Raw genomic sequence first — 24,074 nt, 5'->3', positions numbered from 1 at the left:
TGCAAGTTCCTTTCTTTACTTAATGATTATACTTTGTCTGTTTCAGGTAGCAGTACCAGCATGCCCACCGGTAGCCAACTGTTGTCACAGATGTCCAGCCAGATAGTGAACTTGGACTTTAACCCTGACCTTATTGTCACATTAGAAGAGAAGAACTTCTGTATAGAAGAATGGATCGATTGCGAAGACTTTTGCAAGTGTTTCCAGTAAGGCACGCCTCCTGCCATTATTATCCTGTTTCAGCAGTTACAACATTAAGGGGGAAAAATTGGGTATCGCCCATTTTGGGGCGCTAATATCGGCCGGGCACAAAGTTTAGCACCCGGTGCTAATTATCGCTTCTGACTGCAAAATTCACCTCTATCGCCCCTGGAGGTGATTTGAGCGCTAAATCAGGTGCTACACACCTCTCTTAAGGCGCAAATGTCGGGGAGCGAGGTGCTACCTGAGAACGCTGCCGAAGCTCAGGCGATGTCAGTTACCCTGGAACTCGGACAGACTGGCACCGTCCAGTTCTTAAAGGGGAGGGGCCATCTTGCTCGCCAGCCACACCCTTGAATTGCAGCCTTGAATCTCGGCCTGGAGAGACCTCTAAAGCAACTGTGTTGGAAGCACTAATGGATAGGCCCAGGGAAAGAGCTTGGCGCTTAGGAACCTCAAAAGTGGTGCTGAGGGCCAAAACTCCTTAAGACAGCATTAAATCTCTCCAGATGTGTCTCTCCCTCTCAACCTGCGTGTACCAAAGATTTTACTGACCAGAAAAGGCAGGAAGCGCCCGCCTTTAAATAGCACTCCCCCAGCCCCTTCCCGACTTGAAAACTTTCCCCTCTACCTGTCGTTCCTAGCGGTAGGCGATAAGGCAGGAGGCACGACTCAATATCCAGTCCATGGAGCATTGCACGCTCGACTGACGTCATGATCTGCGGGCGCAAGAGATTGTGGCCCCCGGAGGCGCTAACGGGAGGCGCTAACCAACCGGATTTTTCCCCCTAAATCCCTCTGCTTCTTATATACAACTATTTATTCATCAACATTTAAAAACATTCACGTAATTCAAGTAAAAAACATCGGGGACCAAAAACCGTAGGGCCCCGATCCTGGTGGTTACACTGGGATCGTGCCCGCTGGAGCCCTCCATCAAGGACCCCGCTGAAGTTTATGAAGTCAATCGGAGAGCACGGCATTTGTATGGGGGCCGGTAAGTGCCTTCATCACTACGGATGCATCTCAGCCAGGTGCTCACCTGCTTCATGCTGGGCAATCTCCAGTTCCTGCCAGCTATCTGGGGGAAGAGGGGAGAAAGACTTTCATTTATATAGGGTCTTTCACAACCTCAGGATGTCCTAAAGTGCTTTACAGCCAATTAAGTACTTTTGATGTGTAGTCACTGTTGTAATGTAGGAAATGTGGTGGCCAATTTCCGCACAGCAAGGTCCCACAAACACCAACGTGATAATGACAAGATCATCTGCTTGTTAGTGATGTTGACTGAGGGATAAATATTGACTTGGGATAGTGGGGAGTATTCCTCTGCTCTTATTCGAAATAATGCCAATTGATCTTTTAAGTCCACCTGAGTGGACAGACGGGGCCTTGGTTTAATATTTCATTCAAAGGATGGCACCTCTAACAGTGCAGTACTCCCTCAGTTCTGCACTGGAGTCTGAATCTTTGTGCTCAAGTCTCTGGAGTGGGACTTGAACCCACAAACTTTGCTTAGAATTACATGGAATATACAGCACAACATCAGGCCATTCGGCCCAATTGGTCTATGCTGATGTTTGTGCTCCACACGAGCCTCCTCCCGCCCCTCTTCATGTAACCCTATCTGCATAATCTTCTGTTCCTTTCTCCCACATGTGTTTATCTAGCTTCTCCTTAAATGCATCTATGCTATTTACCTCAACTACTCCATGTGGTAGCGAGTTCCACATTCTAACCACTCTTTGGATAAAGAAGTTTCTCTTGAATTCCGTATTGGATTTATTAGTGACTATCTTATATTCATGGTCCCTAGTTTTGGTGTCCCTCACAAGTGGAAACATCATCTCTACATCTACCCTATAAAACCTTTTCATAACCTTAAAGACCTCTTATCAGGTCTTCTAGAGGAAAGAGCCCAGCCTGTCCAATCTTTCAATAGGTTAACCACTCAGTTCTGGTATCATCCTTGTAAATCATTTTTTCTCCGGTGCCTCTAAATCCCTTTTTATAATATGGAGACCAGGGCCTAAAAATTCAGTTGTTTGCGCCAGCCGCTAGCACCTTAGGAGGAGAAGTGGGGCGCTAAGCGGCTAGCGCCCAGGCGCGGCGCAATCTGCGCCTCTCGCGAACTTCAGTTAAGATTTAGCGGCGGCGCAAAACCTTTGCGCACGCTCAGCTGCGCGCGCAGATCCTGACGTCATTTCATGGTGCAACGCCCTTTGTGCGCCCCGAACCGGAAATTCAGTGGCGCCTGGCGCCCCTAGCGACTGGTAGAGGGGAACGGTTCCCAGTCGCTGCGGAGCGCGGGGGGCGCTAATTAAAGGGGACTCCTCCTGCAGTATAAATGGCAGCCATTTTGCACCACTCCTTCTTTGTGAGAGATGGATCTTTGGAGAGAGACAAAGGTAGAGAGCTTTCTGGTTTGGCTCAACACTCGCACAGGTACTTGTGGCTTCAGGCCAGAGCTTTGCACTTGTCTTTAACTTCAGTGTCATAGCATTGATTGGAAACATATAATGGGGGTTGCAATGGATGGAAACGTTGGGCTTCTCCATTGCATTCAAAGGGCTCAGAGACGCCGTGAGAGAGTGCCAGTCATGGCCAGATGGTCACTGAGATCTGCCACCTGCTTCGCGGAGATCTGCAGCCACAGCTGAGGAGCAGGACGTCTCTGTCGGTGGCAGTGAAGGTGACGGTGGCTCTCAACTTCTATGCCACCGGCTCCTTCCAATCCGCTACTGGGGACATTTCCAACATCTCCCAGTTCGCGGTACATTGCTGCATCCACCAGGTGACCAATGCCCTTTTCAGAAGGAGACGTTAGTTCATCTCCTTCCCCATGACCGTGGACAAGCAGCAAGAGCGTGCAATGGGCTTTGCAGCATTAGCGGGCTTCCCCATGGTGCAGGGCGCCATTGACTGCACGCATGTGGCTTTGCGGGCACGTCTACAGAATGCCGAGGATTACCGCAACCGGAAGGGCTACCATTTGCTCAACGTGCAGTTGGTGTGTGACCACAGGCAGCTCATCCTAGCTGTCAATGCCCGCTTTCCAGGCAGCAGCCACGATGCCTTCATCCTGCGCCAGACTTCTGTGGCAGACATGTTCGAGGCCCAGCCTCACCCACGAGGATGGCTTCTCGGGGACAAAGGCTATCCTTTGTGCACCTGGCTGATGACCCCGCTCCGTGCGCCCAGCACCCCTGCTGAAGAGGGATACAATGACAGCCATCAAGCAACCAGGAACATCATTGAGCAAACAATCGGCTTGCTGTAGCAACGGTTCCGCTGTCTGGATCGTTCCGGGGGTGCCCTACAGTACTCGCCTGAGCGAGTCTCCCATTTCATTGTCGTGTGCTGCATGCTGCACAACCTGGCTATCCGCAGGACTCAGCCACTGCCAGCAGACATTGGAGGACCACCAGAGGAGGAGGACCAGCACGGGAGGAAGGCAGAAAGTGCAAGGGCCGCCCGTCGGCGGCTTATTGCAACTTGGTTCTAGGTCCCCTCTCAGGGAATGGCTTGTGCCAATGGCAGAAGATGAATGTAGCCGCTCCACAAGCCCTCAGCCGAGCAGGGCAACCAGGACTTCCAAAAGAAAACATGGACAGTGCGATTTAAGAATTTTTTTTACTGTGATACCTCTGTGCCCTTCCCACATGACAAACTAATGGAGAGAAACCCCCCCCAAAAACACAAATACACCAGTCTCGGCCTTTATAAGTAAAACAAATATACCAGTCTCGGCCTTTAAATATGAAGCAAATACAGCAGTCTCGGCCTTTATAAATAAAACAAAACATTTGGCCACACCTTCTACTTTTTCCCCTGCGAGGGTGATCCGTTTCGCTGCCGTGACTGGCCCCTGCCCGCCCTGCAGCTCCTCCTCAATGGGACCCCAGTGGCTGCAGCAAGGCTGGGGGAAGGCTGCTGAGGGTCAGATGGTGAGACGGCAGATGCCCTTGGGGGTCGGCCTGGACCAGCTCTGGGCCTGGAGGGGCCGGCTGCTGACTGCTCCAACTCTGCTTGGGCGGCAGCAGTCTGTCCAACGGCTGGTGGCAGCTGCAATGGAGGAGTGACAGTGTTGGCTGCAGGAATGCTGCCAACCTGACAGATCACAGGCACTCCCTGGTCGGCTGATACATTGGCACACGCATGGGCCAGCACTGCAGCATGCGCAGCAATCTGCTGAGGCACAGACTGCTGGGCTGCTGCGGCACGGCGAGTGCCCCGGCGATGCCTGGCCGATCCAGCGAGTGTGGCAGCAGTTAGTGCCCGTGTGGCCCTGGTCTGTGTCTGCATGACAGCAGCCAGTGAATGCACGGCACGACTGAGCACTTGGCTAGAAGCCGCCTGTGATGCAGCGAAGTCCTGCTGACTCCTAGCCTGTGCTGCTGCGACGTCCTGCAGACTTCTGGCCTGTGCTGCACTGAATTGTTGCAGACTCCTGGCCTGTGCTGCACTGAATTGTTGCAGACTCCTGGCCTGTGCTGCCGCGACGTCCTGCAGACTCCTGGCCTGTACTGCCCCGAATTCCTGCACACTCCTTGCCAGTGACTCTATGGAGTCAGGCATCCTTGCCACTGCAGCCATGAGCTCAGTGTGCCTGCGCTCAGCCTGGGCACCCATTTCCGCTAGGAGCCGCACCTCCTCTACGCTCACCATAGCAGGACTGGAGGCCGCACTCCCCCTCCGGGGAGAAGGCCGCCGAGCTTCCCCACCCCTCCCGTGTTGCTGCAGCCCGCTGGTCCCCGGAGCTTCACTATCCTCCGACCCGTCCCCCCTGCTCCCCTCCAGGGAAGACGTGTCACCATCATGGCCATGGGCTGCCTCGGCTGAGGGTGTCCCTGATGGGCTGGCTTCCTCTTCCTCCTCCTCTATGTCTGACTCGGACACAGTGCCAGCTTGAGGGGCCGCCTCCTCACCTGGCGAGTCACCATCTGAAAGCAGGGAGGCACAAGAGTTGCTTTAGAGTGAGGACAGGGCGGCAGCGAGGGAGGCATGAGTGCTGCTGTGCACTGCATTGGTTCGATAGTGGCAAAGGATGCTGGTGTGAGGCGCAAGTGGAAAGAGAGAAGTCAAAAAGGTGATGACCTTACCATTGGTGCCCAGAACAGGGTCAGCATCTCCAGTGGCGACGGGGCCACTCAGCCGGCCTGCCATGATCCGCTCCACTTGCTGCTCGAGGTCGCTCAGCTGTTTCAGGTCAGGACGGCCTCCCCCGGTCTGTCGCTGCTGTCTTCTGTTATGCACCAGCTTGGCCTGCAAGAGAAAGGACAGCCTCTAAGTACAGTGTCAAGCCCTGATCTTGCCCGCACTGCCTTCCATGGTCGATTAGCCCTGACAGTGTGTAAAGTCCTGAATGTGCAAGTGCTTTTCATGACAGTCCCACAACTGCTGGATGAGGGCTGGCCATTAGGGCTTTCAGGCCCCTTTGGCCATAAAGTGAGGTGCGCATGCAGGGATGAGGAGGATACTGGAAAGGGTACTCACCCTGACAACCCGAGTGAGGTCGTTGAATTTTTTCCGGCATTGGGTTGGTGTCCTGCCAACCACGCTGTTGGACGTGACCCTGTTTGCCACATCCCTCCATGCTTTCCGATATTCGGCAGGCAGCGGCCTCCTGCCACCCTCAGGGAAGAGGATATGGTGCCTGCGGTCCACTGCGCCAACCAGCAGCCTCAGGTCACCCTCGCCGAAGCGCTGTGCTCTCTCCCTGACCTTCTCCATTCTCCTGGGCGTGGAGCAGTTCCAGAAGCAGTGTTCAGGCCTTGCCTTAGGGCTGCAGTGTGTAGGGCGTGGCAGCCAAACAATTCCACCCTCCCCCTTTAAGTGCTGACCGGCGCCTGACTGTCTGCCCTCAATGAGCAACTCGCCGCACCTGCGCTGCGCCCACCTTCGGTGTTTGCGCCCCGGATCGCCGGCTTAGCGCCTAATGATAGTCGTGCATCGCCTGCTTTAGCGCAACAGCAACCTCTTGGGGCGATGCAACTGAATATCGGTGAAGGTGGCGCTAAGTTGCGCCGGGCGCAAAAGTTAGCGAACGCCATGCTGTAGCGCCCCAAACGTGGCTATACTGAATTTCTAGGCCCAGAACTGTGCACAGTACTCCAAGTGTGGTCTAACCGAGGTTTGATACAAGTTTAACATTTAAGGGATAAATATTGGCCAGGAGACCAAGGAGAACTCCCTTGCTCTCTTCAAAATTATGCCATGGGATCTTTTATGTCCACCTGAGAGGGCAGACAGGGCCTCGGTTTAACATTTCATCCGAAAGACGGCACCTCCTCAGTACTACACTGGGAATGTCAGCCTAGACTCTGGAGTGGGGCTTGAACCCACAACCTTCTGACTCAGAGGCCAGAGTGCTACCAACTGAGCCATTGCTGACAAATATGTCAGATGATGTATTTCCTTATTTGCATAGCATTATAATACACCCGCCCATATATGGACAGGTGTATTATACATCGCCTGTAACTTATGGTGGAAATTCCTATATTTTCAGTCATTGAGAAGGAAGAGCAGGGTGCCTGTGGAGAAGCACCTGACAAATTTTCTGCCTCCGTCTGCTCACATTACACCATGGAGGAGTGGGACTGGCGTTGGTTTGAATGGAAAATCCAGGCACAAGAGTTTACAAACCAGCTGCAGTTAAATTTCATGTCCCTGCGTAGATCGATTCAGATGTTGCGTGAATGGTTCACACTGCTGGCTTGTGGGAAAGAGCCAAGCCGCAATTAGTATAAATATATATGTGTCTTCAGTTGAGCTCAGTGGAATTGAGTTGAGAGAATCTGCTTGGAACATTCAACAGTTAAATTAGATCCTGCAGTGGTGAGAAGTATAAGAAAAAAATCACTCTGTAGATAACATGTTAATTCAGAAGAATAGTAATTTAGCATAGGGATTTCAACCTATCATTATTTTCCTTTAGAAGGACTGGACCATATAATTTCTAATGTAAATATACGTGTTACACTGCTGTTAGTTACATGCTTGTTCTTCTATTGTGAAATAAATGTGCTTGATAGTTTAAATCTAATATGTCTGTTGTGATCTTCTACCACTTTGTGAAGATGAGAAAAGAATCCTGTGAAGGCAGTAGTTAAAATATTTAGCAGGGAGGGCTTTCTGTTCATTCACCAGAGATATTACCAAAAGTTTACCTGGATATAAATATATTCTCTAAGTTGTAGAGAGTTGGTATTCAGCTATGAGAAGAATCTAAAATAAAGAATCTATAAAATCTGAGTAAGAAGGATGTAGACACAAAAACATAAGAGAAACTTTTCTAAGCACCACAATGATGGCAGCCTTCACTGCAGATCTCCCAAATGGTGATATCACGAACTTAGGCTTTACATTTAAGCTACCAAGTACAACATGAAAAGTATGGCACCTGTACACAAGTTCAACTTTAACAACTCATCTCATTAAATTTTCATTTACTTTCAGGGCGTTGATAATTTTCCATAACCCAAGTAAATACACGAATACATTTCAAAAGTCAAATTTGAAGGTAACATTCTTGTATTTGATGTACTTACTGTATTTTAGTTGCATTCTCAATTTTGTTTGGTAGTTTATTGATAAATGCATTCCACCCTTAAAAAGTCCAATTTAGAGTGTTTTCTCTTGTAATACGAATAGAAGTTGGCTCAAAATTGTGTCATCTCTTTTGTTAAGTTACATAACTTGCTGTAACAGGTGTAATGCTTGGCTGCCGATGAATGCACTATGATGAGTCATTTGCCTTTTCCGTAATAGCATCACATCATCCAGATATATGTTTGAAATTACATATAAATGCTATTGTGTCTTATTACACGCTACAAACTATTGTCAGTAGATCAATATTGCCAGTAGTATGTTCTGAATGTGTAATCTTCCTCACCTTGTATTTCATAACCCAAGCATCTGAATGCTCAATACAGGAGTATGTGACATGATTTGGCAAGTAGCAGGTAAACCATATGTCCTGATACATAGGTGCCTTTGGGACCTGTGTTCAAAAACAACCCAGATCAATGGGATAAAATACTTAGGCTTTCTGTTGACTATAAAGGTCCTGTGTAAAATGAGCAGTAGTCCTAATCCCATATGTTCTCCCAATTCCCATATTCCTTTATTCCCCTTTCTTTCAACCACCTACATTGCATATTCCTAAATGTTGACATATCTCTGCTTCAACCACTAACTCTTGCATTCCACAGCCCTGCAAACATCTGTCCAAAAAAAAGGTTGTTCCTGCTTTCTGTTCTAAATCTCTTAGATTTAGTCTTAGATCTGTTCCCCCTTGTTCTGGACCACTCAATCCCTTCGTAAATTAAAACATCTCTGTCAAATCACCCCTTCATCTCTTTTATAACAAAAAATGCTCCTATATAAAGAAGAAAAATACAGACATTTCCAAGAAGATCGGCAGATTGAAAGTAGAATCCTGAAGGAATACTATAAGACAGGGTTCAATTTAAAGGAACACATCGTTGAGGAATAGCATCAGAACCCAAGGTCTTAGTGGAGTTCAGAGTATGAATGATCTAATAAACAGAGCGGGGATTTAATCTACAAAATTCCTTTATTATTCTCTGTTCTCTTCTCAAAGAACCCACTAAGGTTAGTTAAGCATGTCCTTCCTTTTAGAAATCCATGTTGGCTGCTGCATTGCGATATCAGATCTGCCACTAGTTATACACCTCTCCAAATGGAAATGGAAATCGGGAGAGCTGTTTAACGGGCAACCGATCCAATATCGCCCATTTACATTATTGCCAAAAGTTAAAAATACCCACCATTGACTGAGAAAACAGCCCCGAACACAATGCAAAACCCTTCACCGTCTCACCACAATTATCCCAACTCTGATCTATTTTTGAATAATTAAAATCTCCTCCAATTATAACTCAATTGTCAATACCGCTTCTCTAATTGGTATGCCTATTTTATCCTCAACTTTATTTCCACTGTTTAGCTGTCTATAATATATTCCCTGCAGTATGACTGATCTCTTGTTATTCCTCATATCAATGCAAAATATTTCTGTATGGACCACTTCTTTATTTAAATCCTGATGCTCTAGTGCTCTGATGTTGTCCTTAATTAATACAGCTATTCCTTTATCTCTTTCTCTATTCTTCCTGAAAGTTTTACATCCAGGTACATTTAAATGCCTGTGAATTAATGTGCATACTTTTCAATTTGGATTTTCTTGGTTTGGTTATTTTGTTTTTTTCCTTCCTATTCTGATTTCTTCTTTACCAACTTTTCATGTTTAACCTCTCTCAACCTTTCTACCTCCTTATTATTCCCTATTAAACCTAGAGCTTACTTTCCTTTCTCAGCTGCACACTCTACTCTCTTGTTTTTCCCCTGCCCCTTACAATGTTAGTTTAGCTTGGAGCTCTAGTTAACCTCCCCACAAGGATATTGGTTTCAGGAGTAGGTTATTCCATCACTACATCTCACTGCTGCTGCAGAACTGCTCCTAATGTCCCATGAATCTGAACCTTTCCCTCCTGCACAACTTCTCTAGTCACACATTTATCTCCTTAATCTGGCTGCTCCTGTAGTGACTAGTTTGTGCCACTATTAGGTATCCCGAGATGACTACCTTTGAGGTCCCGCTTTTTACTCTACCACCTGGTACTCCTCCTGGAACTGCCGTAACAGGAGCTGAATTAGAATCTTCCCTATTTCACCAGTTCTGACATGAAACACAACTTCCGGCTGATCTTTTTCCCTTTCTGCACCCACTCCGTTATGTCCATTACTCCAGTGCTTGGGATGGCAAAACACCACTTTGGACTCATGCTTACCTTACAGAAAGAGGGAGGAGCTGACAGAAATTAGTATCTCTAGGGATATGGTGTTGGGTAAGTTGAGGGGACTGAAGGCCGACAAATCCCCGGGGCCTGATAAACTACATCCTAGGGTACTTAAGGAGGTGGCCCTGGAGATAGCAGATGCTCTAAGGATCATCTTCCGGAACTCCATTGACTCGGGAACAGTACCCGTGGATTGGAGGGTAGCTAATGTTACCCCAATATTTAAAAAGGGGGGTAGAGAGAAAGCAGGGAATTATAGACCAGTAAGCCTTACATCGGTTGTGGGCAAAATGCTAGAGTCCATTATTAAGGATAAAATAGCGGAGCACTTGACAAATGGGGAAAGGATCGGACAGAGTCAACATGGATTTACAAAGGGTAAATCGTGTTTGACTAATCTGCTGGAATTTTTTGAGGAAGTAACTGGTAAAATAGATGGGGGAGAGCCAGTGGATGTGGTGTACCTTGACTTCCAGAAAGCCTTCGATAAGGTTCCACACAAAAGATTATCATGCAAAATTAAGGCTCATGGGATTGGGGGCAAAGTATTAACGTGGATAGAGAACTGGCTGGCGGATAGAAAACAGAGAGTTGGAATAAACGGCTCGTTTTCGGAGTGGCAGGCAGTGACCAGCGGGGTGCCGCAAGGATCTGTCCTGGGACCCCAGCTGTTCACAATATATATAAATGATCTGGATCAGGGAATTGGATGCAATATTTCCAAATTCGCTGACGACACTAAACTAGGAGGAGGGGTGGGCTCTGATGAGGATGTCAGGAGGCTACAGTGCGATTTGGACAGGTTGGGGGAATGGGCGGATACGTGGCAGATGCACTATAATGTGGATAAATGCGAGGTTATCCACTTTGGGGGTAAAAACAGGAGGGTAGATTATTATCTAAATGGCAATAGATTGGGAGATGGGGAAGTGCAGAGGGACCTGGGTGTTCTTGTGCACCAGTCACTGAAGGAGAGCATGCAGGTGCAACAGGCGATTAAGAAGGCAAATGGTATGTTGGCCTTCATATCAAGGGGGTTCGAGTATAGGAATAGGGATACCTTACTACAGCTGTACAAGGTGCTGGTGAGACCGCATCTGGAGTATTGTGTACAGTTTTGGTCGCCCCATCTGCGGAAGGATGTTCTTGCCATGGAAAGAGTGCAACGGCGATTCACCAGGCTGATACCTGGAATGGCGGGAATGACCTACGAAGAGAGATTAAATAGTTTGGGCTTGTACTCACTGGAGTTTAGAAGATTGAGAGGGGATCTCATCGAAACATATAAAATTATGGCAGGCCTGGACAGGCTGAATTCAGAGAGAATGTTTCCAATGGCCGGGGAGCACAGAACCAGGGGCCACAGTCTAAAAATAGCGGGCAAATCATTTAAAACAGAGATGAGGAAGAATTTCTTCACTCAAAGAGTGGTGAGCCTGTGGAATTCCCTGCCACAGAGGGCTGTGAAGGCTAATTCAATAAATATTTTCAAGAGAGAATTGGATATATTTCTGAAGGCTAAGGGGATTAAGGGTTACGGAGAAAAGGCGGGGACGGGGTACTGAACTGGTAAGATCAGCTATGATCTCAGACGAAGATCAGCCATGATCTCATTGAATGGCGGAGCAGGCTCGAAGGGCCGAATGGCCTACTCCTGTTCCTATCTCTATGAAACAGTTAAATGCTCAATTGAATCCCCCACGACCAATGCATTCCTGCACTTAACTCCCCCCAAGGAATTAGCAGGCTAATAATAGGCAGGTTGACATGCTGTCCAAGGTAATTTATGATAGCAAAGGACTGAGCAATAGTTCTACCTGAGGAAAAAAAATAGTTCCACCTGATCATTAGAAGAGAAGTGGATCCAGTGTTGAAGTAGCCAAGACTGTGATTTCAGCAGAGGGAGATTAGAGTTGATAGAGACAATTTTGTTTGACAGAAAGTTGAAACATTTTAAATAGATGAGATGAGTAATAGTGACAGCTGTTGAATTTAGGCAGGGAGAGATGGGCCAAAATTAGATGGTTCAAGGGAGCTAAGGCAAGCAATAGGGATGCCAAATTGAACATAAAAATGTGCACCTGCTTTGTATCAGAAGGTGGGTTAGAAAGAATAACAGCAGAATTGGAAGGAAGTGGAAGTGAGAAGTGGATTTCAACAAGAAACCATTAATGGGGACCAAATGACTGGAATTAGACAGAATTGAGATTCAAGGAGATTTGGGAAGAATGTTCTAAAAGTTAGAAGCTGAAGCAACAGGTGCAGCGGGTACACTTTTGGATCTGAGTTCTTAGATTTGCACTTCCCTATGTACATCAAGGTAGCAAGTACAAAGTGCATTTTAGTTGTCTTGGTCATTCAAAACTCTGCTGCCCGTATCTTAACTCTCTCCCATCACCCCTCTATTTGCTGATCTACATTGGCTCCCGGTCTGGCAACACCTCGATTTTATAATTCTCATCCTTGTTTTCAAATCCCTCCATGGCCTTGCCCCTTCCTATCCCTGTAACCACCTTCAGCCCTACAACCCTCCAGGATCGCTGCGCTTCTCCAATTCTGGCCCCTTGTGCATTCCCGATTTTCATTGCTCCACCATTGGCGATCATGCCTTCAGATGCCTAAGCTCTGGAATTCCCTTCCTAAATCTCTCTGCCTCACTCTCCTCCTTTAAGACGCTCCTTAAAACCTACTTCTTTGACCAAGCTTATCATCATCTGTCCTAATACAGGTAGACTATCCTTTATCCGAACTTCCGAAAACCTCTAAAAACCGAAAGTTTTTTCGTTCAGCGTAAGTCGTGCGCACGACATGACCAGAGTGGCGCACGACTTACGCTGAGCAGGGCAGAGGGTCACAGAGTTCCCTCCTGGGTAGGAGATTGCAGGCCGAGCCGGGCAGTGTGAAGGAGGTACCGGGAGAGTGAACCCAACAATACAGCGGCCTGTCCGATAGCTGCAGCAGCCCGTCCGATATTCTTTTCTCCCCCCCCCCCCCCCGACCCGACCCGACCCGAACCGCGGCCCGTCCGATATTCTTTTCTCCCCCCCCCCACCCGACCCGACCTGACCCGACCCCCGACCCGAACCGCAGCCCGTCCGATATTCTTTTCTCCCCCGCCCCGATCCGACCCGACCCCCCCGACCTGAACCGCGGCCCGTCCGATACTCTTTTCAACCCCGCCGACCCGACCCCCGACCTGATTTGCGGGCCAGCTTAGTAGGAGTCAGCTGATAGCCGGCTTTCCAGAGAAGCAGGAAGGGGAATGAGACACGGAACAGTCGCAAGAGGTAGCCTGAACTTTTAAAATTTATATTAAATACAAATTTCCCAGTCTTATAATAATACCTTCTGAAATCCGAAAAATTCCGAAAACCGAAACTCAGCTGGTCCCAAGGCTTTCGGATAAGGGATAGTGTACCCGTAGCTCCTTATGTGACTCGGTGTCAAATTTTGTTTGATAACGCTTCTGCGAAGCATCTTGGGATGCTTTAAAGACGCTATACAAATGCAAGTTGTTGTTGTTGGCCTGCCTTCTGGATTGTGGAATGCTGCACGGCATAATGAGCTACCGGGCATTAGTAACTTCACAGCTTGGTCTGATGCGTATTGTAACATCTTAAATGCTTTCTACTGATTCTGTAATCCGGGCATTGTACTAAACTGGACTTCTTGACCATGGTTTAGCCCACAGATGACCGAGGACCATACTATCTATATGTGGACGATGTCAAACCCATAGAAATTTTGGTTACCTTCTCTGCCCTGGTGCGCTGGGGAGATATCAACTGTGAGAAAAACCTTAGCAAAGAAAACAGTGACAAAGGTTAGTACCGGGTACGTTTTCTTTTTAGTGTTACGTTCAAAGTCATAGGACGATAGGAACAGGAGTAGGCCATTCAGCACACCAATCCTGTTCTGCCATTCAATTAGATTATTGCTGATCTGTATCTTAACTCCATCTACCTGCCTTGGTTCTGTAACCCTTAATACATTTGCCTTACAAAAATGAATCAATCTCAGTTTTGAAATTTTCGATTGACCTAGTCTGAACAGCTTTTTGGGGAACAGAGTTATAGATTTCCTCTACCCTGTATGTGAACAAGTGCTTTTTGACATTACCTAGCTCTAAATTTAAGGTTAATCCCCCTTGTTTTGGACTCTCCCACCAGAGGAAAAGGTTTTTCTCTATCTACCCTATCAAATCCTTGAATTATTTTAAACACCCGATTAGATCACCCCTTAATCTTCTATACTCAAAGGAATACAAGATGACTCTATGCAACCTGTCCTCTTAATTTAACCCTTTTAGCCCCGGTATCATTCTGCTGAATCGGCGCTGCACTCCCTCCAAGGCCAATCTATCCTTCCTGAGGTGTGGTGCCCAGAACTGAACACAGCACTCCAGATAGAGTCTGACCAGAGTTCTGTTCAGCTGTAACATAACTTCTACCCCTTTTGTATTCCAACCTTCTTGAGATAAAGGCTAACATTCCATTACCTTTATTAATTATTTTTTGTACCTGTCCACTTGATTTTATTGATTTCTATACTTGGGCTGCTAAATCTCTCCGCTCGGCCACAGTTCCTAGCTTCTCGCCATTTAAAAAAAAATACTCTGATCTATCTTTCTTGGGTCCAAAGCAGTTGACCTCACACTTTCCCACATTGAACTCCATCTGCCACAGTTTTGCCCACTCACCCAATTTATCCCTTTGTAACTTTTACTGTGCTGCCTAGCTTAGTGTCATCAGCAAACTCAGATATACAGCTCTCTATTCCTTCATCCAAGTCATTTATAAATATAGGGAAATGCTGAGGCCGCAGCAGAGATTCCGTGGGACACCACTAGTCACATCCTACCAACTTGAGTACATACCAATTATCCCTACTCTCTGTCTCCTACATCCTAATCAATTTTCGGTCCAAGCCAATAGGTTGCCTCTAATTCCATGCGCTCTCAGTTTTGTTAACAGTCTCTTAGGTGGAAAATTGTTGAATGCATTCCATATAAATACCATCCATAGACACTCCCTTAACAACAACATTAGTTACCGCTTCAAAAAGTTCAACTAGGTTTGTTAGACATGACTTACCCTTTACAAATCCATGCTGGCTCTCTCTGATCAGTTCATCCTCTACCAATGCAAAGTAGCTATTTAGTAAGTCTGCCATTTCCTGATTTCCAAATGTAATATCACCTGCATCTGTCCTTAAGGAACCTACATTTCTCTTAGCTACCCTCTTTTTCTCTTAATAAATTTGTAAAAACCTATAGTGTTGTCCTGGCTATCCCTTGCAAGCTTTTACTCGTATTCCCTTTTTGCAACTCTTACCACTTTCTTTATATCCCTTTGCTGTTCTTTATATCTCCTCAAGTCCACGGGTTCTCTACTGCTCTTTGCCTTCATATAAACCCTTTCTTTTAGTTTTATACTATCTCTCACTTCCCTTGTTGACCAAGGTTGTTTAGGGGTATGTACAGGTCTTGTATTCTGTGGTTTTATCCATGAATAGTTCTGTCTATTGTGGTCAATTCCTGCCTCATCCCTCCAAAGTCTTCCTTACCTAAATTTAAAATCTTGGTTCATGACTCACCCTCTCCCTCTCAAACCTAATATTGAATTCTATCATATTATGGTCACTGTTAGCTAGGTGTTCCCTTACCATTAGATTATTGATTAATGTAGGCTCATTACCAAATCTAAGATGGCCTGTTCTCTTGTTGGTTCAAGAACATATGGTTCCAGAAAACTGTCTCGAATAATCTCAGGAAATTCACTGGCAATATTGCTACTCCTCCTCCTTTTCCAATTTCCCTAAAGACCTTGGCCCATATTTTCCGATCCCTACAGGTGTGTACGAGGTGTGTACACGCCTGTAGGGACCTCGCAAATGCCGGTTTCAGGCATGCAAAGCGCATGTGCTGAAAACCAGCATTTCCGATCTGTCAAGAATCCTCTTGACAGATTGGACACCTGCCCTGGAGAAGGGCCTCTGCGGGTGGAGAGTTCCGCTTTCTGCAGAACCTCCGCCTGCTGAAATCACTTAAAAACGCACCTCCCCTTTTATTGGTTTAAAGTCCTTTCTACAGCCCTTTTTATCCTTTCACCTAGGACCTTGGTCCCAGCCTGGTTCAAGTGAAGCCCATCCCAGTGGTACAGCTCTTTCCTGTCCAGGAATCAGTGTACAATAGTCTTGCAGTTAGTGGCAGTAGCAGCAATTGCTGATAACAAATGTCCACCCAAGATGCCCACTGAATGTTGTCATGCCTTATAATCACAGCCTGTCATTAAGTCATTTACCTACATACGTAATATCTGTTGAGCTGTTACATTGGTACTGCCTACATTGAAAGAAAGACTTACATTTATTTAGAGCCTTTCACAATCTCAGGACATCCCAGAGCGCTTTACAGCCAACAAAATACTTTTGAAATGTAGAAACTGTTGTAATGTAGGAAACACAGCATTCAATTTGCGCACAGCAAGGTCCCACAAACAGCAATGATATAAACATTGGCCAGGGCATCAAGGACAACACCCCTGTTCTTCTTTGAAATAGTGCCATGGGATCTTTTACGTCCACCTGAGAGAGCAGATGGGGCCTCAATTTAACGTCTCATCCAATCGACGGCACCTAACAAGTCCCTGAAGTAGGGTGTGAACCCACAACCTTCCAACTCAGGTGAGAGTGGTACCCACTGAGCCATGGCTGACGCACACAAAAAGCAAATACTGAAAGAAGTTGATGTCGACTTCTTACGAAAAATCAGGATTTATACAATGAAAAATCTGCAAATGCTGGCAATATGAAATAAAAACAAAAAATCTGCAAATACACAGCAGGCCAGCCAGCATCTGTCAAGGGAAAAGACAGGATAATGTTTGAGATCTAGCAATGTCTATCCAAATACATTCCTTTGGTATAATTGGTCATCTGCAAAACTATTTGTGGTACCGTTACCAATATCCCAATGCAAAACCTGCTTTGAAGTGCCTACCATTAAAGAAAAGCTAGAGTCATGCTCTTGTTACCCCACCAAGAGGCTGACATTTGTAATGAAGGCACCCTCAGTGAGCTGAGACTCCCTTTTGCTACCTGCTTCAGTCTAACCATGCACTGCCTTGTATTTAATCCTTTGCCAATAATGGCCCAGGTTTCCCCTCAGCTGTTGCGCTGGCAGAAGTGAGGTGGACGGGAACTCCTGCCCACCCGTGAGATGGTCCCTTGACCCCAGCTGTATTTCTGGCCCAGAAAAGGTGGGCTTCCCAGCCTCTGCTGGGGAGTGGCACCAGTCTGAGGGGAGAATCGTGCTGCAGCAGGCACTGATCTCTGTGAGCAATGCCACGGGAAAGTTGTTAGTCCGCAATCCCTCCCAGACTCACCAAAGATCTGGAAACTGCTGCAAATATCTCTTCATTTTCACAAGCAGTGAAGGTAGCTCGGTCAAGAATACCAACGAAAAGATAAAGTTTTACCCACAAGAGAATTGGATATATACTTGAAAAGGAAAAAAATTGCAGGGCTATGGGGAAAGAACAGGGGAGTAGGACTAATTGAATAGCTCTTTCAAAGAGCCGGTGCATTGGACCAAATGGCCTCCTTCCATGCTGTAAAATTCTAGGATTCTATGAAGTAGAATCTTCCATTTTGCCATCTGCTTTGCAGCTTATTGTTCCAAAATTTAAACAGTGTATTTTTTCACTTGTAACTTACAGGGGTGATTCTGTGCTCCCACGAGGAAGCCAGGCTCACAGCAGATAGAGCTCCAACACTCCGGGCCTACACACCCTGCGAGTGCGGCTCCCTGCTGGGAGCATGGAATCACTCCTGTGGTTTGTCTCCCTTTATAAGAAGTAGAATGTCTCAAAAAAAAGTAAGCAATACATATTGCTAAGTGTGGACGATTTATATCAATAGGCATTGACCGTTGTTGCCTTTCTGATTTTTACCAGATAACCTGAAGGCATTTTCAAGCCTTCAGCCAGGCATACTGCTGGCTGAACCTTGGTCCTGGAAGAATCTTGTTTCAGGTTCTCCAATTCTGCACATCAAAACTTTGGCTACAAAATCAACCACCTTAGAGCTACCTGGCGGGTATGTGCTTATTTTATATGTCAACCATGGAGGCCTTCGGACTGATTTTGGTCATCAGGTATAAGTCAGTTCTAAATAGTTAAGAGCCAATGCATAATCCCACCAGAATGGGGAAGCTACTAAAAGCATAAATTTTCTGGCAGAAGCTCATTTGCCTATTTTGACAGAATGGGTCTAGATAGCACACTATAGTGGCAGGAGAGGAAAATTGCATGTAAGCAAAATATAAAGGGTTGGATCCATTAAAGGGGAGTGTCATGACGGGGATTAAAATAAAAACAACAAGTCTTTGGAGACCCTCAAAAAGCATCGCAGCCCATTAGCCACTCTTGCCAATGCTGAAGAGGGAGGCACGGCAGGCAATACTAAATGCTGCATGAGGTGGCTGTGCGGAGGGTTACTCTCTGTGCCACTCCGCAGCACGTTCTCTATAAGCCGCCATGCAGTATTGTTGCCAGGAGGTAATATCACTGAAGAAACCACTATAGGAAGGCTCACGGGAACCTTAGTGCCAGCAGGGGAAAAAGAATTTAAAAAATCTGAAGTAGCCCAATAGCTTAACTGCGCTCATCTTTGCATTCTTTGTCCTTTGCATAAACTGCTGCCTGACCTGTCAGTCCATAACAACCCTGGGCACCTGGTTACCTGGACGCAGGTTGTACTTTCTGCCTGCATGCCTCCACGTAGGGAAACCGCATGCAAGACATTCTGCCCCCTTTTATATATTTTAATGTGGCACCTGCCCATTTTCGACGGAGCCATCTTCCCTCTTTCTCCAGCCCCCCACCCCACCTCAGCCCAGCCTAACAACAAATTAAAACCCATGTGGCAAAGCATGGACCGACATCAGTTGGGACTGAGCTACGTCACTTTTCTCACTCCGTTATGCACCATGTGTGCTTGTTTTCAGCATGGCAGAGACTAAAATTGGCCCTCCTTGCCTGTCGTTCAAAGAGCTAACACCACAATCCCAAGCTTCCAGCAGGGAGCCAGGGAACTTGGAGAATTGGGGCTTGGAAAATTGGGGCTACAGTGTTGTAGCCCTGTCTCCAAACCTTTGAGCAGATTCCTCACTGAGAGTGCAGGGTCAGTGATCTAGCCCTGTATTTCGTAGAATTGATTTTAGTTGAAGCAAAATCATTGATGGCACCCAGCCTGTTTCTTGGTTGAGATAAAAGCTGGATTAAAGTTTTCTTGGTTTATGTAACCAAAAAGAGTGAAATTGCCCCACAACTAATATGGGGGTGTGATCTCAAGGCAGTAACCTAACCGTGTAGTTTTTGTGTTCAGTGCTGCATGTTGATCTGTGTTTTTTTGTTTCCTTCTAACCTCCTGAATTTAAAAAAACAGAAGAAGAATTGCTCATTCGGCCCATCAGAGTCTATATATTATTGTTCTATCAGCAGCTTCCCTCTTCCCACCCATTGATCCCCTACTTGAAGTAACGCTAAGTTCCTTGAAAAAAGCTAATGAGGGATGGTAATCCAGCAGATGTAGTTTACGTAGATATCAGAAGGCATTTGACAAAGTTCCTCATGTGACACTGCTGGGGAAGTTTAAGACTCATTAGGGCCGATTTTAAATCCCAGCTGGAGTGGCTGGCAATCCCGCGTGGTAGTCTTCGTCAGAGGCTCAGCAGATTTTAACTGCTGGGCCTGATTTGAATGGTACCATTTAGCTGTTCGCCTGTTTCCAGCCGCTAGCAGCAGCTGACTGGCGGTGGGGGATGGATCCCTGTGAAAACCACAGTTGACCTTTCCCAGGGATTTTCCACACTCTTCTATTGCCCAGTCTCACTGCATACAATTTGTTAATTATTCCATGAGCTTTAAACGTCCCTACTAACTTCACATGAGAACCTTAGTCAAACAGCTTCTGAAAATCCAAGTAAACTACATCTGCTGCATTTCCCTCATCCACCACCTTAGTTTCCCCCTCAAATAAATCTAGTAGGTTTGTAAGGCTTCATCTCGTACTTCTCCCTGCTCACTGTGATACTTTTAATATGTTCATGTGTCATTAAGTGTCGAATGCACTCAAATATTTTCACCACCATGGTTGTTACACTAACCAGCTTGCATTTACCAGGCTTGTATCTTATTTACTTACACTGAGCCAGGTGTCAGCTTGAGGGGTAGCAGTCTTGCATCCGAGTCAGAAGGTTTGGGATTCAATCCCACTCCAAGACTCGAGCATATAATCTAGGCTGACATTTCAGTGCTGCATGGTTGGAGGTGCCATCTTTCAGATGAGACGTTAAACTTTCATGACCAGGATATTTTGATATTGTGGCAAAACCACCAATGATCTTCTGTACAAATGCATAACTGCCTTTAACCCAATGCTACAGCATCTGTGTTTGTTGGCTGAGTGTAAATAAGCTTTCTGCAACAGCCCTGAAACAACGTGATGGCGTCATCACGTTGGTCACGCTTCGCCCCTCGACGTCGGGTCCGGGAGGCGTGGTACTCCACTACATGCCGCCAATGGCAGCGCTATCCATACGTTTGGGATGTGGCGAATCCGGTTGTGTCTCGGTGGGCAACTCTTCCACTGGGAGTTTATAACCGCCAAAATACCACTAGCAATCCTCGGCGCTGACTTTTTCTGTGCTAATAACCTACTGGTCGACGTACGTAATCGCCACCTGATTCACGCCGCCTCATGGGCCCCCATCCCCTGTTTTCGGGGCTCAAGCACGGCCCCCGCGCTCGCCTGCGCCAAGTCAACGCCCGACGACTTCACCCGCCTGCTCAAGTAATTTCCGGAGCTCACTCGACCCACCTTCTCGGCGACTGTTATGTCCGTGTATCTTAATGTTGTGTCCTTCAGTAATCAGACAACAGACTGCAGGGAATGATTCATACATTACAATTCCTCCCCTTTTAGATTAACAGTACCATAATACTCATTTAACAATTAACATTTTTAATATACAATGTTATATGAAAATAGTCCATTCATATATTCAGTCTCTGGGGAGGCTTCCTGATTCTTTCTGGATAACACCTTTCCCGAGTGTCTCGCTCTTGATGCGGAGGCGATTCTAGCACCTTGTCGTCAGTTGATTCATCAGCTTCCAATGCTATTGTTTCTGAGGTAGATGCGACCTGTACGTCAGGTTCCTCACCAGGTACGTATGGCCGAGACATGGGGTTGACTCGTTCCTGTGATTCTAGGATCTGGTCAGCATGGCGTCTCACAATGTTCTCCCCAACATCCACTGTGTACATTAGTGGCCCCTGCCGTGTGCATATCGTTCCTGGTTGCCATTTCTCTGTTCGGTAGTCACGGGCCAAGACTGGTTGCCCTACATTGAAGCTCCTTGTCGGCTTCTCATTGATGTGCTGGAATTGCTTACTCTCAACATCTCTTTGTACATTTGGTCTGAGCAAATCCAGACGAGATCTCAACCTTCGGTTAAAGAACATCATGGCCGGGGCCTGGTTGGTGACTGCATGTGTCGCATTTCTGTAGGCTAACAGGAAATTGTCCACCTTATGCTGCAGTGGAATGTCGTCATCGCACATGGCCTTTACTGCTTTTTTAAAGGTTTGTACGAACCTCTCAGCCAATCCATTTGTGGCTGGATGATACGGGGCGGATGTGTAATGCTTTACCCCATTCCTTTTCATAAATCTTCGAAACTCTTCGGACACAAACTGTGGTCCGTTATCAGAGCAAATCTGCTCTGGCAAGCCGTTCCTGGCAAAAATGGTCAGTAGGACTGCAATAGTTTTCTCCATGGTGGTGGAGGACATTTTGATCACCTCAGGCCATTTCGAGTGCGCATCCACGGCTATTAAAAACATTGAGTCCATGAATGGACCAGCAAAATCAATATGCACCCGTTGCCATGGAGATGAGGGCCACTCCCATGGGTGTAGAGGGGCATGTGGTGGTGCATTTTGGACCTTCTGGCATCCTGAGCAGCTCTTTGTCAGGTCCTCGATTTGCTGATCGATCCCCGGCCACCACACATAAGCCCTAGCAAGGCTTTTCATTTTCACCCCTCCCAGATGACCTTCGTGAAGCTCATTGAGCACTCTCTCCCTTAACTTGGGTGGAATTACCACTCGGGATCCACACATCAAGGTCCCCTGGCATACTGACAGCTGTTCTCTTCTGGATGAGAATGCTGGCAACAGTGAGTCGCCATGTGTTGGCCATCCCTTCACCGTCAAATCATATACCCGAGACAGTGTCGGGTCATTTCGGGTCTCCTTCTCTATACCAGCGTTAGTTACTGGCAAGCATTCAATTATAGTCGAATGAAATATTTCGACAGGATCCACTGCTTGTGCTTCCTCCGCAGTAGGCAGTGGCAGGCATGATAGCCCATCAGCGTTTCCATGCTGTTTCGTGCCCTTATACTCGATTTCATATTGGTGCGCCCCTAGAAAAAGGGACCATCTTTGTAGCCGTTGTGCAGTCATCACCGGAACGCCCTTCTTTGGATTAAAGATGGAGACAAGTGGTTGGTGGTCAGTTAGCAAGGTGAACTTTTGCCCGTGCAGATAGTGATTGAACTTTTTCACTCCCCACACTAGGCTGAGGGCCTCCCTGTCAATCTGGGCGTAGTTACGCTCGGCTGAGGTTAGTGACCGAGACGCAAAGGCTACTGGCCTCTCCGAGCCGTCCGGGAATTTGTGCGACAGCACCGCTCCAATGCCATAGGGTGATGCATCACACGCCAACCGAATTGGTAGTGCTGGGTTGAAATGAGCCAACACCTCTTTTGACGTGATCAATTCTTTGCTCTTCTGGAGGTACTGTTTCGAGGCTTCTTCTACCTCCATTTGCAGGTACGTCTGGGCCAGATCAATCTTAGTGAAGAGTTTCCCTCCAGATAGCGAGGCGAAAATATCTTCAATCCGCGGAAGCGGATATTGTACAGTGTGAAGGACTGGGTTCACTGTCACCTTAAAGTCCCCACAGATGCGAACCTTCTTTGGTTCCCCAGGCGTATTACTCAACGACCTCTTCATTACAGGAACGATCGGTGTAGCCCACTCGCTCCAGTCCACTTTGGACAGTATTCCTGAACATTCCAAACCTTCCAGCTCTGCTTCGACGGCTGGGCGGATCGCATAAGGTACCGGTCTGGCCTTAAAAAATTTTGGGCTTGCATTTTCCTCTATTTTGATCGTCGCTGTTATGCCTTTTAGTGTTCCGAGTCCCTGCTGGAACACTTCTTGTGCGTCAGTTAGCATTTTTGACAGTCGTCCAGGTGTGACGTCGTCATCTTTTTTGGCATCTACAGTCAGTGCTTGTATGGAATGCCAATCCAGCTGTATCTTCCGGATCCATTCACGTCCTAGTAGTGGTGGTCCTCCATCTGGCAATACATATAGGTCCATTTTTGGTGTTTCCTTGCCGTTATATATAATGTTCACCCTTATTTTTCCTTTGGGGTAGACTTTTTGCCCCGTGTACATCTTCAAGACAATCTTTGTATCTCTCAAGGGTATATGTGAGAATAGCCGCTTGTAGTCCCTTCAGTTTATGACTGTTAGGGCTGATCCTGTGTCCAATTCCATTTTCACTTGGATTCCTGCTATCTTGAGCGTGACCCAGATAGTTTGGTGATCCTCCGTTTTGATCACATTATGTAGTTTCAGACAACCCAGCTCCTTGCTTCCAGAGTCTGTATCGCTCTTCTGTTCGTCTGAACTACTCTCCGTCACCTTATGTACCTTCTTGTACTTCTCCTGTGGAGATTTCTTGCTGCTGGTTTTCTTTCCCGACCTGCAGACTCTTGCTATGTGTCCTACTTTTCCACACTGTCTGCACACTTTGTCCTTGAACCAGCAATCATTATGGTCGTGTGTTGTTCTGCCGCAGCGATAGCACTTCACTGTTCCGTATGACATTTCATTTGTGCCATATTCTTGTGGTCTCCATTGTATCTCTGCAGCACCCCGTGCTGCTGCTTCGTGTGATACT

The 24,074-nt window shown here is 46.9% G+C and overlaps 1 protein-coding gene across 2 annotated transcripts in view; it reads left to right on the top strand.

The window, feature by feature from the left end:
* The window catches only part of adgb (androglobin), a 399,345-nt gene that overhangs the window by 145,203 nt on the left and 230,068 nt on the right, over nt 1-24,074 (top strand). For both annotated transcript variants that reach the window (XM_085981859.1, XM_085981860.1), the window contains 4 exons: nt 47-206; nt 7,663-7,726; nt 13,716-13,854; nt 17,987-18,128. In XM_085981859.1, the coding sequence (XP_085837985.1) occupies nt 47-206; nt 7,663-7,726; nt 13,716-13,854; nt 17,987-18,128 (505 nt within the window). The remainder of the gene's footprint in view (nt 1-46; nt 207-7,662; nt 7,727-13,715; nt 13,855-17,986; nt 18,129-24,074) is intronic.

Source organism: Somniosus microcephalus, chromosome 3, assembly GCF_052327205.1.
Source record: "Somniosus microcephalus isolate GS21.2 chromosome 3, FLI_Smic_1.0, whole genome shotgun sequence".
Classification (NCBI taxonomy): Eukaryota; Metazoa; Chordata; class Chondrichthyes; order Squaliformes; family Somniosidae; genus Somniosus; species Somniosus microcephalus.
This window is presented reverse-complemented; position numbering and strand designations above follow the sequence as displayed.